Genomic DNA, 17,884 nt, shown 5'->3' with positions numbered 1-17,884 from the left:
GCTACAAATGGAGAAAATAATGGGTTTAACTAAGCAGGGCACAAAAATGCATCACGTCAGTGTCTATTCATGTCAGAACATCTGAAGTTCATCAATATAAATAATGTTTGTATTCATGTCATAAACAAAGCATCAGTATAATTTATACTATTTGGAAATTTTTAAATGCGAGATGGAAAGGCAGATGAAGGCTTTTGGAACCGAGAAGTTTGAGAAAATAATATAAACAATTTCAGTAGATATTAGTATAAGTATTCTAAATATACAACCTCTTCGATATTAGTGGAAACTGTAGATGATTTCTCTAAATTTACTTTTCAAAAAGGCTTTTTCCAAGCTGGATTTATATAATTTGGCCATTGTCCCTTGATAATATAGCTAAGAAGTTCTAAGATAAATATAAAACAGTAATAAATTGATGACTCACTGCATACTTTAAAGTGCATACAGTGGCATGGGGGTGGGTTTCCAGGGACTTTGGATTTGGTCATTACATTACACTTATCTCTATTTTTTTTTTTTTACTTCATTGAAAAACTACCACAAAGCCACTACTATATAAAATTTCCAGCACAGAAGAAAATTTCCTGATTTCTAAAACCCCACACTCTATCCAGCATCTGAGGACACCTTTTCCTCTTTGTAGAGTGCTCTTCACCTAATAATCTCCTATTCATCCTTCAAGATCTTTTACAAATAAAATATCTTATGGAACTTTACTCCTTTGGGCTGCAATTGCACCTGAAGTGGGTTTCTATCAGCATACCAAGCTCGAGTATTGGTTCTCTATCTGTTTCTCCCATGTCCAAGAGCTCCACAAGAGCCACCAATGTTTATATCTAACACTAGAAGCCTGGTGCACGAAATTTGTGCACAAGGCAGGGGGTGTCCCTCAGCCCAGCCTGCACCCTCTCCAATATGGGACATCCTTCTCACAATCCAGGACTGCTAGCTCCCAACCGCTAGCCTATCTGCCTGCCTGATTGACCCTAAACGCTTCTGCCTACCAACCTGATTATCCCCTAACCACTCCCCTGCCAGCCTGATCCACGTCTAACTGCCCTCCCCTGCCAGCCTGGTCACCCCTAACTGCCCTTCCCTGCCGACCTGGTTCCCCCCAACTGCCCTCTCCTGCAGGCCCGGGTCCCCCCCAACTGTCTTTCCCTACATGCCTCGGTCCCCCCTAACTGTCCTCCCCTGCAGGCCTGGGTTCTCCCCAACTATCCTCCCTTATAGGTCTAATCCCTCCCAACTGCCCTCCCCTGCTGATCAATTTGTGGTGGCCATCTTGTGTCCACATGGGGGTGGCCATCTTGTGTGTTGAAGTGACAGTCAATTTGCATATTACTCTTTTATTAGATAGGATGTCTGCTGACTTCAAAATGAACAGAGGCAAGAGCAAGCCTCTCACATGCTTTCCTCTGAAGATATGTTGGTTAATATGTTTCAAGATTACATATGTCACCCCAATAAATTTAATTTCAATAAATAAGTTTATTTTAAAAGATTATAGATCTTTCTTTTAGCAGATTAAAAATAAAATTTTTCTCAAGGCCCAACCCTTACTCACATACATTTCTACAATGTTTTCATTATACATGAAGCCAAACAATCAAGAGACAAGCAAAGAACTTTTAAACTTAATCGTATTCAATTCAATCCCTCATTCTAACATGTTCACATCTTTCAAGATAATTTTTCATTGTATTACTTTTCTTTTCCCAAAGACCTACACAAGGCCACATAAATTTGCTATTTGCAATTGCTTAAGCTCTTTGAAATTAGATACTCATAAATTATAAAGATAAGCTATAGGAACATTATTTTTAAAAATATATGTTTTATTGATTTCAGAGATGAAAGGAGAGGAAGAGAGAGATAGAAACATCAATGATGACAATCATTGATCGGTTGCCTCCTGCACACCCTCCACTAGGGATTGAGTCTGCAACCTGGGCATGTGCCCTGACTGGGAATCGAACCATAATCAACCACTGAGCCACACAAGCTGGGCTAGAGACATTATTAAAGAAGTGAGTTGTCTTTGTGATAATTTAGAAGAGAAATTACATCCTCGATTCAGAATCACAAAAAGGAAAAATGCCAGACACACAATGGGTACAAATCATCTCATTCCTTTCTTGGGGATGGATATTCTGGTAAGAGCAATAGGGAGCACCAACATCTACCTCAACCCCAGAAAACTGTACTTTTCTCATATCTATCTCCCTTCATCACCAAGGGCACTTCCTAGGTAGAATTCTGTGTGTCATTGAAGTAAAAAATACCACCAGGGAATTGTAACAGCTACTCTTCAGGTTTCAGTTGACACAGTTCATTTGGCTCCTTATTTAAAAAGTCTTGTTCTATCCCATGATTCAGCCTGTCAGCCTGCACTATGGCACAGCCATCTATTCAGATAGATGTTACTAAATAGCTGAATATTTCATGATATTTACAGAATGGTAAAGTAATTATGCGCTACAGCAATGCTCTAACAGTCACTTTATCTAAAAAAATAATAAACATAGTGCATTAGGACATAAATATCCCCATTTATCACATGGAATCACTTCTTGCCTTTTTTAAATGACCTCAATTGCTGACTCATCATACAGCATCATAAACTGAAGTCAAACAGATTTGTACAATTTTCCAAGGACCTGTTGGCAACAATTTTTTAGTTTAACTAAAGAGAACAGTTTAACAAGAGAAATGTACAAAAATTATTCCATCATCCAAGTGAAGATTAAAGCTAATCAAAACAAAATGGTGTCACCCTGGTTAGGTGGCTCAGCTGGTGGGAGCGACACTCTGTGCACCAAAAGGTTCCCAGTTTGATTCCCGATCAGGGCACATGCCTAAGTTGTAGGTTCAACCCCTGGTTGTGACATGTATGGGAAACAACTGATCAATGTTTCTCTTTCTCTTTTTTTCTCTCTCTCTCTCCCTCCTCCTCTTCGTCCTCCTTTTCCTCATTCTCCCCCTCCTCATCTCCCCCTAAAAATAAATAAAAATATATCCTCAGGTGAGGATTTTTTTTTAAAAAAAGAATATAAGAATATATGCACACATAAAAATTAATTCCAGTTTTCTGATAGTCCCTAAAATCTATTTCAACATATACCTATCTCATAAACATTTTAAATCCTTTAAATTCCTCCCTCAAACTATCCTCATCCTCAAAGATAAGTCTCTAATAAAATAGGACCTAGCTTTATAGCTTTTATGTCCTATGTACTTAATACGATGGCTCTTATTTTTCAACATTTAGCTGAACACCACCCTTTGCGGAAACCCTTGGTGATGATGTAGTGCACTTAATAAAAAATTTCAAAAGCCATAACTCCATGGTTTACTTACGCGAGGTTTTAGAAGCAAGAAGAGTAACTTGGGAACCACCTAAGAACCGAAAACCCATCACATTCACCTGTTCCTCTTCGGACTGATTGGCAAAGCCTGCAAAAAAAAAAAAAAAAAAAAAAAAAAAAAAAGGTGGGGGGAGGGGGAGAAATCACCTTACATAACCATGAGGTAAGACAGTATTTGAAACAGGAAACTTAGCTGATGACAAGTATGTTTTATGTCACTAGTCATGTTTAACCCCAAGCATGAATTAGATTCACTGATTTTCATGTTAGCTTCCAGTTGCTAAAATTTCTGCCTCATAAGAACTCTCTGAAATCTCATTTCCTTTCTCCTGCTGGTTCATTCTAGGTCTAAGGTAGGAAATGCACAGGTGAGCCTGGCACAGAAGCAAGGAAGTGACCAGAAACTAGCAGAGTTGTGTGAAACTAGCAGAGCCAATTAAAAGAGACTGTCACTGACCAGAAGTGAAAATATTTCAGTATCAAAAAATAATAGCTGTAATGGAGTGAAACACATCAAATCTAATTAAAGGCCTGTGTTTGTGTTGATACAAAAAAAAAAAAAAAGCCAAATGATCAGTCTTGGAGGAATAGAAAATCAACACTTTTTTTTTTTTAATTGATTTCAGAGAGGAAAGTAGAGGGAGAGATAGATAGAAACATTAATGATGAGAGAGAATCATTGATTGGCTGCCTCCTGCACACCCCACACTGGGGATCAAGTCCACAACCCAGCCATGTGCCCTGACCTGGAATCGAACCATGGCCTCCTGGCTCATGGGTTGATATTCAACCACTGAACCATACCAGCCAGGCAGCTCATTATTTTAAAAATCAGTAATAAACACAGGGAACCATGCATTTATGCTGGTGATCCTACGTATGCACCACATAACCCTAGTACATAAGGAAAGGTCCTCCATATAGAACTATTTCAGCCAAAAACTGAAGGAAGCTTGAAAGAACTAGAATATAGGTATTTTCAACTTCCAATGAATGAATGGACCTCAGCATTTAATATCAATGACTGAGACCATCACAAACCAAAAGAGACAAGCAGATACCTTGTCCCCCCGCTGAAAGCATAAGCCACCATTCATTAAGCAACGTGGCCAAAATAATTAAGCTGAACTACTAGCTCTAGCTGCAACTGCAATTTACAGACAACAAAGTGGACAGAGAAAATAAATATTAAACAACATCCCACGGATGCAACTGGTGAAATTCAGAGCGAGAGAAACACATAGGAAAAATAATACGTACTATTCAGCAAATAATTAAAAGGGAGGTGGAGGGGTTAAAACTTATAGAAAAGGAGATACCAAAAATGTATATTAAAAAATTGAAAAAATGTAAACCACCTTTGAATCCTGACTCAAAACAAATAAAAATTATAATGTTGGACACTTTCACTTCAGGCCACGTTGGAGAAACTGGAGCCACAGTTACCATTCCATCTAAAACAACTTTTAAAAAATGGGACAGAAAATATGAAATACTTTTTTTAAATATATTTTTATTGATTTCCAGAGAGGAAGAGAGGGAGAGAGAGAAAGAAACATCAATGATGAGAACCATTGATCGGCTGCCTCCAGCCCACCCCATACTAGGGATAGAGCCTAAAACCTAAGCACGTGCCCTGACCAGGAAGGAAACCACGACCTCCTGGTTCACAGGTCGACACTCAACCACTGAGCCACACCTGCCAGGCTGAAATACTTTTTGTTAATACATTGGAAATACAGAATTGAACAATGATCCCTTCCAAACAAGAAACAAACAGAGTGAGCCCTATCCTTGCCCCAGTTTACTGCCTTGAGAAATATCTGTAGGCTGCAAGACAGGTTGGGGAACCAAGGTGCAACCCGGCATTCTCCCCAGGAAGGGAGATAGAATTAGGAGTCTGGGAAGGTCAAAGTAGCACAAGTTCACAGGCAGGGTGTCAGAGGAGAGAGCGCGACAGAGGGAGGTCTGCAGAGATCTGCTAAGTGCCCCTGGAGTACATATCCCAACACCAATGCGTCCACACCTGTAAGGAAAAGACGTGAGGCTGAGGGAAGGCCACCGAAAGAGATTCCAGGAAACATGGAATCTGTGACCCCACCCAGAGCCAGGACCAGCCCTGTTCTCACTGGCCAGGATTCCAACCAGCCTAGTTCCCTAGGCATCGCGCAGAACACATGGAAGAGTTCACCCTCAGAAGCAGGTGAGGTTTGCCCTCGAATAAAATGCTGCTCCCATCCTGCCTAGCACCACTTGAAAGGATCAAACTTTTTCACGTAACTTAACAGTGTCTCAGAAAAAAAGCTCAAGAAGTTTTAGAGGAAAACTAAAGTACTCAACACACAACTAGATAAAATTCAGAAGTTCTGTTCTTCAAACAAAAACTACAGGCCATGCAAAGAAGGAAGAAATTACAATCCATATGAAGGAGCAAATCAATCAGAACTAACTCAGAAATGACATGGATGACAAACTCATAGGCAAGGGCACTTAAACAGTTATCATGTTGTTGTGTATGTTCAAGGACATTCTATTAGAGACATGGAAGATGGTTTTAAGAAGAAGAAAAGACCCATATCACTCTTGAGAGATGACAGCTACACTGTCTGAAGTGAAACATATGCTGAGTGGAAACACATCACACTCTGCAGAAAAAAGTGACTCGAACGTACAGCAACTGAAACCACCCAAAATACAGCGCCAGGAGAAACAAAGATTATAAAGACAATATCACTGAAATCTGGAATTCAAGGACAGTTTGATCCAACACAATCTGAAATCAATATATAAAAGTCTTCTCCATACCAAGAGTGAAAAATGGAAACGTGAAAAAGTACCAAGAGTGCTTCTGTTGAACAATGATAGGATTCCAGCAAGTTCAATATGAACACAGATCCACGATCTCCCAAAAAGAACCAGCTGTATCACATACATTGGATCGTGAAGGAAATTTTTTTTTTAATCTGTCATTGAATCCTATTTCTAAAGTAAGTAAGAAGCAAATATGTGCTGATGAGCCTAAGATACCAATACAACTGAGCCCCAAATCAGGAGAAAAACGTACCTAAATGTTCCTAGGCTTACAGAGATTACCTCTCTGATTGAAAGCCTGCATTTTTATTCAGTCTCTGTGGGTTTCATCCATCCATAGTAAATGTCAACCACTCAGAAGCCAAGCTCTTCAACACTTTTCTAAGGAACCAATAAATTCAGTGTGCAGCATATAATTTCCTACTAAATTTCCAGGATAGTATAGGAGACCCAAGGAATTAATACATTTGTATAAGATGTTATGAAAGTAGTGACTCTTCCTGCCTTCTTTATAATCCAAATTTGTTATAAGAAAATGACTAAGAAGGAAGGAAAGGGAAGGGAAAAACCAAAAGGTACAAAACTATTTGCTATATATATATTCAAACTCAAGCCAAACTAAAGAATAGATCAATTGTAATAAAAAGCATTCCATTTTGAAGTCTTTTCATTATACATAAACAATGCTTCTTAAACACTTCAAATTCATGAAAAATAAATTGTAAGCACTTTAAGTAGTTAATAACACAAAAGTTGACTTACCATAAATCGCTAAAGCTTGTGGGAAATACTCTTTGTATTCTAAATCCTACCCATTAATGCAAGGGTGAGGACGCACCTCAGAGTCAATGGTGACGATTTTTTAATGAGGGATTTGAGAGGGTTGGTTTAATTCCCAGATTTGTTTTCTTAATTCCACCCCATCACCAGTGAAGTGACTGGATGGGTACATTAGAAACCTGGTTACTGCAGATGCTGCATCCGATTCATGCCTCTCTTTTTTGTAAGTTAGAGGAAAACTGACACCTGGAGAAAGTCACACCGTCAGGAATTACCCCAAATGTTCACTGTGACACTGAAGCTTTATATACGGAGCCCCTTCTCAGCAATTAGGGCCAGAGAAGGAACATTCGCCCCCTCCAGCTGCTGCAGGCAGCAGAACCACAAAGAGCCTAAGATACCTACTTAGGCGGTTACTTTTCAGGGGCACAAGACGGCACTTTAAAAAGGTACCTACCCAGAAACCTACCATGAAAGTGAACAATAAATATTTACATTCCAAGCCAAAAAATTCCACAGTCTAAAAAGAAACATTTGATGTTCTCATCTCTGAATACTGAAACAAAATAATGATTATACTAATTTTAATCAAACTTAAAAGGTCCACCTCATTGCTTGTTGATATAAGCTATTCGCCTTTGAACAGGCCAGGGAAAAATCCTGGAGGCATTTTTATATTCTGACTTAACAATTATCTGATAATTACCCCGTCATTACCTGCTGGTGAGGGATTCCATTCTAAATTCTTAACATTTCTGATACATGGCAGGCATGTTACTTCAGAAGGCCTACCTGGAAAGAGACTGAGAAGGCTGACTGGAGGTTTGTTGGTATCAATCGTTAGCTTGTGGCTTGCGATTTTTGAAGGCTGGCCTGGGAGACAGACTAATTTCAGGGGAAGTCTGAATTTACATTGGGTAACCCGAGGAATGCCTGGAAGAAAGAGAGAGAAATGCAGAGTCATGAATGTGTCCAATAATTTGATGCACAAAATATCTGTACTAGTAATAGTCCGAGTAACAACGTATCCTAGTATAAAAGTTTGCTGCCTGCCTATTTTCTCTGGCATCACTGAAGTAACTGCACATTATTATCATAATTCACATTTTTATATTATTGTCAAGAAGCAGAAGGCAATATCAGGGATCACTGTAAGTTATATAAATGTCTAATCAGTATGCTGTACACCTGAAACTAATATAATATTGAATGTCAACCATAATTCAAAAACTACAAAGATAAAGAGTACTAGCAGTGCAGGATTTTTTAAAGTGAAAGGCAGAAATAAAATCTTAGGAAGACCAGAGGCGTTTGGTATGCCTTCAATAGTAATGCCATATTTTTAAAATCATCACACTTCAACACTTAATAGAGAGTTATAGTCAACTACTGAACTATCTTAAGCTAAGACCTTCAAATTCTAGCCCTAATTTAAGACTCTCAGCTAAGATGAGCAATGAGTATGAAATTTACATCAGAAAGACTTTATATGAATATATTTCATAACGTCTCTACCCCCACACACACAAATTTTTTAACCTTTCGATTTTTTTACTTACTGAAAATCAAATTACAATTAATTTGCAATAAATTACAACATGAAAGCAGAATTTGTTCTACCTAAGATCTAAAGTTCATGACATTTTATACAGTAATATTAAGAATATTACCTTCATATGATTCGATTTTTCTCAATCCATTTAACTTTACATATCAGTGAAGTGACATTTTTACAGACTTCCACAGTCACTCAATTGTCAGATTTTGTTCTCTTTGTACACAGGCATATTTAAATAGGTAACTGAACAATATATAACAATGGAGACTTTTATGGCAGGATTAAAAGATTTTAAAAATCAAGTCCTTTTAATGTTTTTACAGAGAATGATACTAAAACCAAAGCAAAGTAGGCTCTCTACTTAAAAATCCAGAAAAGCAATTCTACAACTTTAATTTTCTCTCTTTTTATCCTAGGGTTCTGTTTTTGATGGGGTAAGATAAAAGATAATATATGGCAGCCTGCATCTCAGGACCTGCTGTACTCTGCTTGATGGGGCCACACATTCACCCCTTTATTGCCTTCCAGTGGAGTCAGCGAGCAACTTAGAAATGGTAAAGTAAGAGCAGTTGGGGTTTGGGGACATGGTTCCAAATTAGCAGCATATTTTGCTTAAGCCAGTTGGAGTGGAGTGGCTTACTCTACATCCAAGCTGGGACTATCCTTTTCAGTATTACTTGTTCAGTGGGATAGCGAGAGATCATCAGCAATGGAAACATGTTGATGTATGAGGTCAATTAAAGACTTTTTCAGAGCATGGGGAGCATATTTGTCATTCTCCAACATAATCTATTATCCATCACATTTTACGTAGCTCGTTTTTTGCTCATAACCAACAGATGTTTAATTCACTTCTGGAATCCTAGATGCAAAGTATAACTGTGGCTCTTCAGAAAGGTCCCCGAGTATTATATATCCTGACATTCTGTGAGATTTTAAAGGCATGTTTATTTGTACTTTGCAATGGCAAAAAAAAATTTCATCCTCACCCAAGGATATTTTTTCATTGCTTTTTAGAAAGAGCAGAAGGGAGGGAGGGGAGAAAGAAGAGGGAGGGAGGGAAAGAGAGAGAAAGAGAGAAAGAGAGAGAGAAAGAGAGAGCTGTATGAAAGAGACACATGGATGGGTTGCCTTCTGCATGCACTCCACCAGGCCCCTGGGATCAAACCTGCAACCCAGGTAAATGCCCTTGACTGGGAATTGAACCCGCATCCCTTGGTGTGCAGGCCAAGACTCTAACTACTTAGCACACCAGGGCAATGGTAAAATGTTTTTACTCAAAATATTATGGTAGCATGATCTAAACTACTGCTTATGAATTTTTTCAATTTCATATATTCCACATATCTCCAAATTATGGAACTATACCTACTAATATATTTCCTCTACAATACATATACTAAAGCCTCAAAACCTGAAACCTATCTTCATTTCCTTCATTTTTAATGAATAGTGGAGGGGGAGAGGGGGAGGAAGGAAATGCTTCACCTTCTGATAACTCCTTTTTTAATTTCTTTATTGATTAAGTTATTACATACATGTCCTCATCCCCCCATTAGCCTCCCCCACCCCCACTCAATTCTATGCACAAAAATAAGCGATCTTCTATGTACTTGGAACCAAAGTCTGGGCTAATTATTCAAACAAAATCTGGCTGTAAATGTGCTTCTAAAACTATACTGCTAAAACTGTGGCTCTGTTTCACTAGACCAGGTACTGATTGAATATGTGGTTAAAAAAAAAAAAAAATTAATCATGATCAACATCACTAGCCTTATGCTAATGAGCCTATATTTGAATATTGGTACTAAATCTCTAAGAACCCAGAGCTAAAGAAACTGGTGGTGTAGCCGAAACTGGTTTGGCTCAGTGGTAGAGTGTCAGTCTGTGGACTGAAAGGTCCCAGGTTCGATTCCAGTCAGGAACATGTACGTTGGTTGCGGGCACATCCCCGGTAGGGGGTGTGCAAGAGGAGGCTGGTTGATGTTTCTCTCTCATCGACGTTTCTAGCTCTCTATCTCTCTCCCTTCCTCTCTGTAAAAAATCAATAAAAATATATTTAAAAAAGAAAGAAAGAAACTGGTGATGTATATATGTTTTCAGAAACTGGAACAAATGGTTATAAGCATGAATAAACCCAACAAGTTAAAATACATTATAACTCAGTTCACAGCCCAGTGAAGTCAGCTAATGATGGTATGTTGGGTCCAAGCCCCTCTGCCAGGGACTGGACCTCCTTGGACGCTGGGTATTTGACAGAAAAGCCATGAGAAGCTGTGGGTATATAAGAGAGTCTCTCTTGTAGCCCAAGCTCTGACAGGAGCTTTTAGACAAAGCAGTTCTTCAAAGTAAAGTCCCATACAGTCGCCATACACAGGCTAGGTAACAATACATCTTTCCTACAAAGTAATAGTAGGAGCTACACGGGAGCCATCTTTAGAACTACAGCATCACTAAGCAGCTGCCTCCCAGCCCCCATGCCTGCTACTCAGTAACATCCTTTAATACTAACTTAGACAAAAGAGGCTCCTTGCCAAATAGTGGCCTCACTATTTTGGGTTATAGAAGGGCACATATGTGCAGCATACATACAGTAAGGTAGGTGTGTCCTTGCTTCTTGCACCTGCATACAGTAACTTAGCCTTGAACACTCCTGATTAGGATTCCCATGCTCAGAGTGGCCTTGAATATCCCGCGCACCCTAGACAGGGTTCTTACACAGTGTCGCATATTAGGGCAATGGTCTACAATTGCTAAGATTTGTAGAACCCTCCAGAATTCCCCTTTTCTCTAGGAACTGTAAAACCTGTTTCATGGGACATTTGGAAAACATTATTTTAGAAAATGATACTTAAAATTTTGATTATAAAATGATGGCACCTTGAAAAGTTTTACCATTGGGGGGGGGGGAGATATAAAATCTGCCCAGCTGGCATGGCTCAGTAGTGATGATTCCACTCCCTGTCAGGGCACATGCCAGGGTTGCGGGTTCGATCCCAAGTGTGGAGAGTGCAGAGGGCAGCCAATCAATGATTCTCTCTCATGATTGATGTTTCTATCTTTCTCTCCCTCCCCCTTCCTCTCTGAAATCATTAAAGATATATTTAAAAAGAAAATATTAGCTCTAACTGATTTGGCTCAGTGAAGATTGTCGGCCTGCGGACTCAAGGGTCCCAGGTTCGATTCTGGTCAAGGGCATGTACCTTGGTTGTGGGCACACATTTCCAGTAGGGGGTGTGCAGGAGGCAACTGATCAATGTTTCTCTCCTATCGATGTTTCTAACTCTTTATCCTCCCTTTCTCTCTGTAAAAAGTCAATAAAGCCGAAACCGGTTTGGCTCAATGGATAGAGCGTCGGCTTGGGGACTGAAGGGTCCCAGGTTCGATTCCGGTCAAGGGCATGTACCTTGGGTGCGGGCATATCCCCAATAGGCGGTGTGCAAGAGGCAGCTGATCGATGACTCTCTCTCATCGATGTTTCTAACTCTCTATCTCTCTCCCTTCCTCTCTGTACAAAATCAATAAAATATATATTTAAAAAAAGTCAATAAAATATATTTTAAAAAGAAAATACTAAATTCTTCAGAAACCAGTTTAAAGAAACCATATCTTTTAAAAAAAAAAATCACAATGCCAAAATTTTATATTATTTCTCATCAAATTAAAAACCAAACATTTCAAAATACAATCGCTAGTATTTAGTTTGGGGGTCTATCAGAGACACATTTCCATTGAGATTTACATTTTCTTGAGAATCTTGAAATGTAAATCTGGCTATAATTATTCTTCAGGCTACCATTGTACATAAGAACATGGAGATATGTGTGAGTGTGCACATGTGTGCATCTATAATAAGGATTACATGTATTCAAAGACTTTCAATTAGCTTTCAGCTCAGTTGAAAGAGCCTACAGTAATTGGTCCTAACTTTGCCTACCGTCAGTGATATTTTCCCTATGTTGTTGGCAAACAGGCTTATTCAACTCAATTTTAAGCTGAGAGAAAAGAAAAATGTGGTCATTTATAACATTCAAATATCGGCCTGCTCATTCGTCAGACTGACTCTGTGCTGCAGTCCTTACCGAATATAATCGCCTCCCCTTCAAACACGTCTCTCGCTAGCCTGCTAGAGGAAACGGGCAGTTGCAACTACTTGGTACAATTAATCACAAAACTATTTTAACACCGAGAAAGAAAAGTCACATCAAAACCACTCCTGATGGAAGTATTTTTCCAGGAAGAGAATTCTAACTACACCTGGCACACCCGAGAGCCCAGTATCACTGTCAAGAGGGAAGCCAAAATGCACTTTAAAAGGGGGGGTGGGGGGGGGCATGTATATCAAAGCGGAATAACTACGTGTATGCATTACACTTCCACAGGACGCCGCAGCGCTCCTTCCAGGGCCTGCTAGAGCCATTCTCCCTGCAAACAAGGCGCCCCGAGCAGTAGCGGTGTCTGGTGGCCAGGACTTCCTTCATCCCTTCCTGTTATGTCTGGCGACGTACTGTGCTCGCTCTGCGGCCCCGCTACGCCTCCCCTGTCATGTAACCAAATGCAGAATAATGGAGCCTAACTCTTGTGGGACAACATAAAACCTCGTGTGCCTCCCTCTTTTCCATGAGTGAAAGCAAGACTGCTTATCTGCACGGGGCCCGCACAGGTCAGGCCGGCGAGGCGGACCGTCTTTGAAACCTGAAGCCCTGTGTGCCCGGTGAGAGCTCAGGGGCGGCCTTTGCTAGTTGCTCGCCTGCTGGCTGAAGCTGGGTGTTTCAACGCGACTCCCCGAAGCTTAATTATAATTTTAAAATATGTCATGAGATTATGACAACCAGCTTTCGCTTTGTACTGAAATACTCACATTTCCATAGATTGTGATCTTTCCCTCTAATGGTTGGGACTGAATTTACAGTAAGAGGGAATAAATTACTTTCAGTGATAACCTTAACTGGTTTTTTTTAACCTAAAACGAATCATTTCAATAGTAATATGAATATGATATTTTACAAAAGTTAGTGCAAATTTTATCAGCTATGTGCAATCTTGCAAAGTAAAATATAAATTTTATTTGTTAATAATAGTTTTTAATAACCGAAATTCTAATTTGACTAGTTTGCTTTATGTTATTAAGCTAATCACATACTTCTGTTAAAATATTTCTCATGTAAGTGCATTTTCACCTTCCAAATACTATGCAACCAAGGTTGTTAACATCACCAAAACTTTGAGTAAATACTGCCATTATTTTTAAGTATTTTATATATTTATTATTAATGAATTAACATTGTTATCTAATATTTACCTTAAAATAGCTAATATGAAGATAAACCACCAAATAAACTCTGTGTCTAGGAGGGAAATAATCAAAGTAGAAGATTCTTTCTTTTTAAATACATATTTTTAATTATTTTTAATATATATATTTATTTACTTATTTCAGAGAGGGAAAGGGTGAGAGAGAGATAGAAACATCAATGATGAAGAGAGAATCATTGATCGGCTGCCCACAAACCGGGCATGTGCCCTTAACTGGAATCGAACCCAGAACCCTTCAGTCCATAGGTTGACACTCTATCCACTGAGCCAAATCAGCTAGGGCAGAAGATTCTCTTATAGAGCCTGTCATTTATCCTAATATTGTATAATTCAAAGGTAAGTGCTCGAACCTGTCTGTCAAAGAGCTCAAAATCCAGTAGAGGATTCAAAGGAACAAACTTAATGAAATTCACATTATGGTCAGTTTTACAGTAGACTCATAAACAAAGGTTTGGAGGTATACAAAATGGGTTAACAATTCACACCGACCCGGACAAGTTCAAGGGGTCAGACCCGGGATGGCATTCCCCCATAAATTCTAAACAAGACAACGAATAGGCCCACAGAAGAGCACGCCTGGCATGCTGACCAGAGACAGAAAACAGACCATTTAGAACTCCGTGGCAAACACCTTGTGTCTTTTACTATTTCTTCATTTTAGTAAAATATGATAACAGAGCATACAGGTAAATCACCAGTCACCTGAAGAAATCTCTTGTCAATGACGTGATTTCTGCTTTTAAGAGTCACGGAGCTTCATTCTTGCTCATGACTCTGCTGAATGACAGGTCTCTATGGGAGGAAACATGCATACACTCCAGAGTCAGATCAAGGAAATGAATCATCCTTAAAGAGGTTTCTATAGTTAAAACAGCAGTCCATAGAATGAAATACTGTCATTTGCAACACCACCAATGGACCTTGAGAATATTATGCTAAGTGAAATACGTCAGTCAGAAAAGACAAAGAACCACATGATTTCACTCATGTGTGGGATTTAAGACTAAAACTCGTGGACACAAACAGCGGTGTGGCAGTTGTCAGAGGGAAGGGGGTCAGGGTGAATGGGGTCCTCATATATGGTGACAGGAGAAGATCTGAGTTTGGGTGGTGGGCACACAGTGCAATATGCAGGTCCTATACTATAGACACCACACCTGAAGCCTGTATGATTATATTAACCAATGTCACCCCCCAAAAAAAATTTAAAACAATAGCAGTTTATAAAAACGGTTCATTCACGTTATAATACCAGCTCAATTCACTGACCACATTTCAGTTCATAAATTCATTTCGTTCTAAATCATTTTTCTTACCCACCTTCAGGACTTCGATCTATCCATCAGAGGCAATGCAGAAAGGGTTAGGGGAAAAAGAATGCAACAAATTACCTATGGTAAAATTACAACACAAATTTAATACATATCTGCTTAAAAATTTAATACAATAAATTAATTTTTTTAAGATTCTCACTGATGATTTAAATTGCTCTCCAATAAAAATGAGTTAGGGTTAATCCAAAATTGATGAGTAAAACATGAATAAATGAAATCTAACAATATATCTGCACTTCCATTCTCAGAAGTCCATGAGGGTGTGCTTTTCGAGTGCAAAAGTAGTAAAAAGAAAGATATACGATATAGCCAAACCACAAACCAAGCCAAGTATGTAAATGGCATCAAGAGCATTAAATGCATTGTTGGGAAAACAGTTGCATGAAAGAGCAAATACATTATCATAATAATATTTCCAGTTAGTCTTATATTATCATTTCAGCCAGTAGATACCACTATGCTATAATGTCTTTGGGTTAGAGGGAGCTTGTCTTGCCATTCTTTTACTTCTACAGACTTTTTTTACTTTAATTTCTAATATACTTTCAACCAATTAATGCTATGCTCTTTTGTTTAGCAATAATTTATAGTTTTTTAAATTCTGTCTATAGAAAAGCATAATACCTAAAAATGGTACATGCAACAATAAGCTCACAAACTTATTTTACAACTTTATAATATATTTTTAAGCATTTTGTCTACTTTGAAAATGTATTAAAGTTATAAAATCAACTCAGAGCATAAAATTGTCAATGCATAAGCCTGAAAATTCCCGTAGGCAAAATAAAAACTACAATAACTATTAAAAAAATTGCTAATTATTAAAAAAAAGAAAAGAAAAGTGGGCATCAGTAGAAAGAAAAAAACTAAGAAAACTGTATAGAAATATTTTTAAAATGTAACATTGCAGAAATAGCTTATTATCAGTTATACTACATTTAACCATATTTTTTGCTAAATGACAAAAAGCAATGATGAATTCTCTTCTACCAATCAAATGTCAAACTGGTACTATGAGAAATTAACTATACAGAAAAAAATATATGAAATTGATTGACTCAATTAAATTAAAACATAATAATTGAATCTCAACTGGGCTAAAGATAACCTTTTCCCCTTTTTTTCCAGCTTTATTGAGATATTATTGACATATGTAAGTTTAAGGTACACAATGTGATGAGTTGATACACATATATATTGCAAAAAGATTACCACTATAAAATTAGTTAATATCTTCTTCTCGTCATATAACTATCATTTTTTGTGGTGACAACATCTGAGATCTACTCTCTTAGCAACTTTCAAGCATATCATACAGTACTGTACATTAGTCATCACACTATACATTTAGACAACCCCTCCTCCCCCGCCCTGAACTTACTCATTCTAGAAGTATGAATCCTTTGACTAACATCTTCCCCTTTACACACATCCCCCGACCTTTGGCAACCATCATTTCATTAAAGATAAACTTTTTAATCTAAAAAGAGGTTGTTGTTTTCAAATACAGATCAAATTATACTAGGTCTGCTCTTAAACTGACTAAAGGGTAATTAGTCACTAAAACAATATCTAAAACTTGCCGAAACCGGTTTGGCTCAGTGGTGGAGCGTCAGTCTGCGGACTGAAGGGTCCCAGGTTCGATTTCGATCAGGGGCATGTACATTGGTTGCGGGCACATCCCCGGTAGGGGGTGTGCAGGAGGCAGCTGGTCGATGTTTCTCTCTCATCGACATTTCTAGCTCTCTATCTCTCTCCCTTCTCTGTAAAAAATCAATAAAATATATTTTTAAAAAAACAAAAAACCAATATCTAAAACTGAATATTCATCTAATGTTAGACTAACCCATAAGAGTCTTTCATTTATTCAGATTAGATTTTTCTCTTTAGTTCAAATAGATAAAGTATGACTATATATCATTCTCCTAATGAGAGTAAAAGTACATTATATTTACTATTAACTGAAAAAATAAAACCAAACATTATGCAATCCACTAAATAGACTTATCACTAATTATTCATAATACATTAACGTAAGTTGGACATACAATTTTATTTAACACTAGAAAAGAGTATTTTTTATTTAATAGTATTTTACAATGTGTTTTCCCATCTTACCACTTAAACATTTCATTCATAACTGCGCGTGCAAAGAAGTGATTAATCCTGTTTACCTGTTGGTCTGGCATAAGAAACAACAGCATTTCCTTCCAATTCAGGGGGTGCATAACTTCCTTTCAGAAAAACAGAGAAGGCCACTGTCCTAGTCATCTCTGGTGCTGTAAGCAATGTGAAAGCAATGGAAGTCATATAATTATGGACAGTGATTATTAACAACCGCTCAAATTAGGCCTATATTGTAAGCCAGCTACTGTCCTAAGCACTTCACATGAATTAGTTCACTTAATCCTCACAATAACCCTATAAAGGCGGGTGGTATTATTGTCCCCATTCCCTTCTTTTTTGTTATTGTTGTTAGGGGGAGAAGGGGCATGAAGAAGGAAACTGACTGGAGAGAGTAAGAGGCTTGCCCAAAGTCATGTAGCTAAGACACAGCTGGGAGCTGACTTCAGAGCAAGGGAGCCGGACACTCCACACTCCTGCTTCTCTCTGCTCAGTGAGCGGGCAGCATGGACAGGACAAGGGTACACAGAAGGGCAGGAGACGGTGGGCGTGGGAACAGCACTTTATCAGGACAAGACTGCAGGGGAAAC

The 17,884-nt window shown here is 38.4% G+C and overlaps 1 protein-coding gene across 7 annotated transcripts in view; it reads right to left on the bottom strand.

Moving 5' to 3' along the window:
• BBS9 (Bardet-Biedl syndrome 9) overlaps nt 1-17,884 on the bottom strand; it is a 283,053-nt gene that overhangs the window by 141,378 nt on the left and 123,791 nt on the right. For all 7 annotated transcript variants that reach the window (XM_084896844.1, XM_084896846.1, XM_084896850.1 and 4 more), the window contains exons 14-17: nt 17,345-17,449; nt 15,157-15,171; nt 7,755-7,895; nt 3,364-3,459 (exon numbers count right to left, since the gene is read on the bottom strand). In XM_084896844.1, coding sequence (XP_084752970.1) covers nt 3,364-3,459; nt 7,755-7,895; nt 15,157-15,171; nt 17,345-17,449 — 357 coding nt within the window. The remainder of the gene's footprint in view (nt 1-3,363; nt 3,460-7,754; nt 7,896-15,156; nt 15,172-17,344; nt 17,450-17,884) is intronic.

This window comes from Pipistrellus hanaki, assembly GCF_964339955.1.
Source record: "Pipistrellus hanaki genome assembly, chromosome: 10".
In the NCBI taxonomy this organism is placed as follows: Eukaryota; Metazoa; Chordata; class Mammalia; order Chiroptera; family Vespertilionidae; genus Pipistrellus; species Pipistrellus hanaki.
Note: the sequence above shows the minus strand (reverse complement) of the source record. Positions and strands in the feature narration are given on the sequence as shown.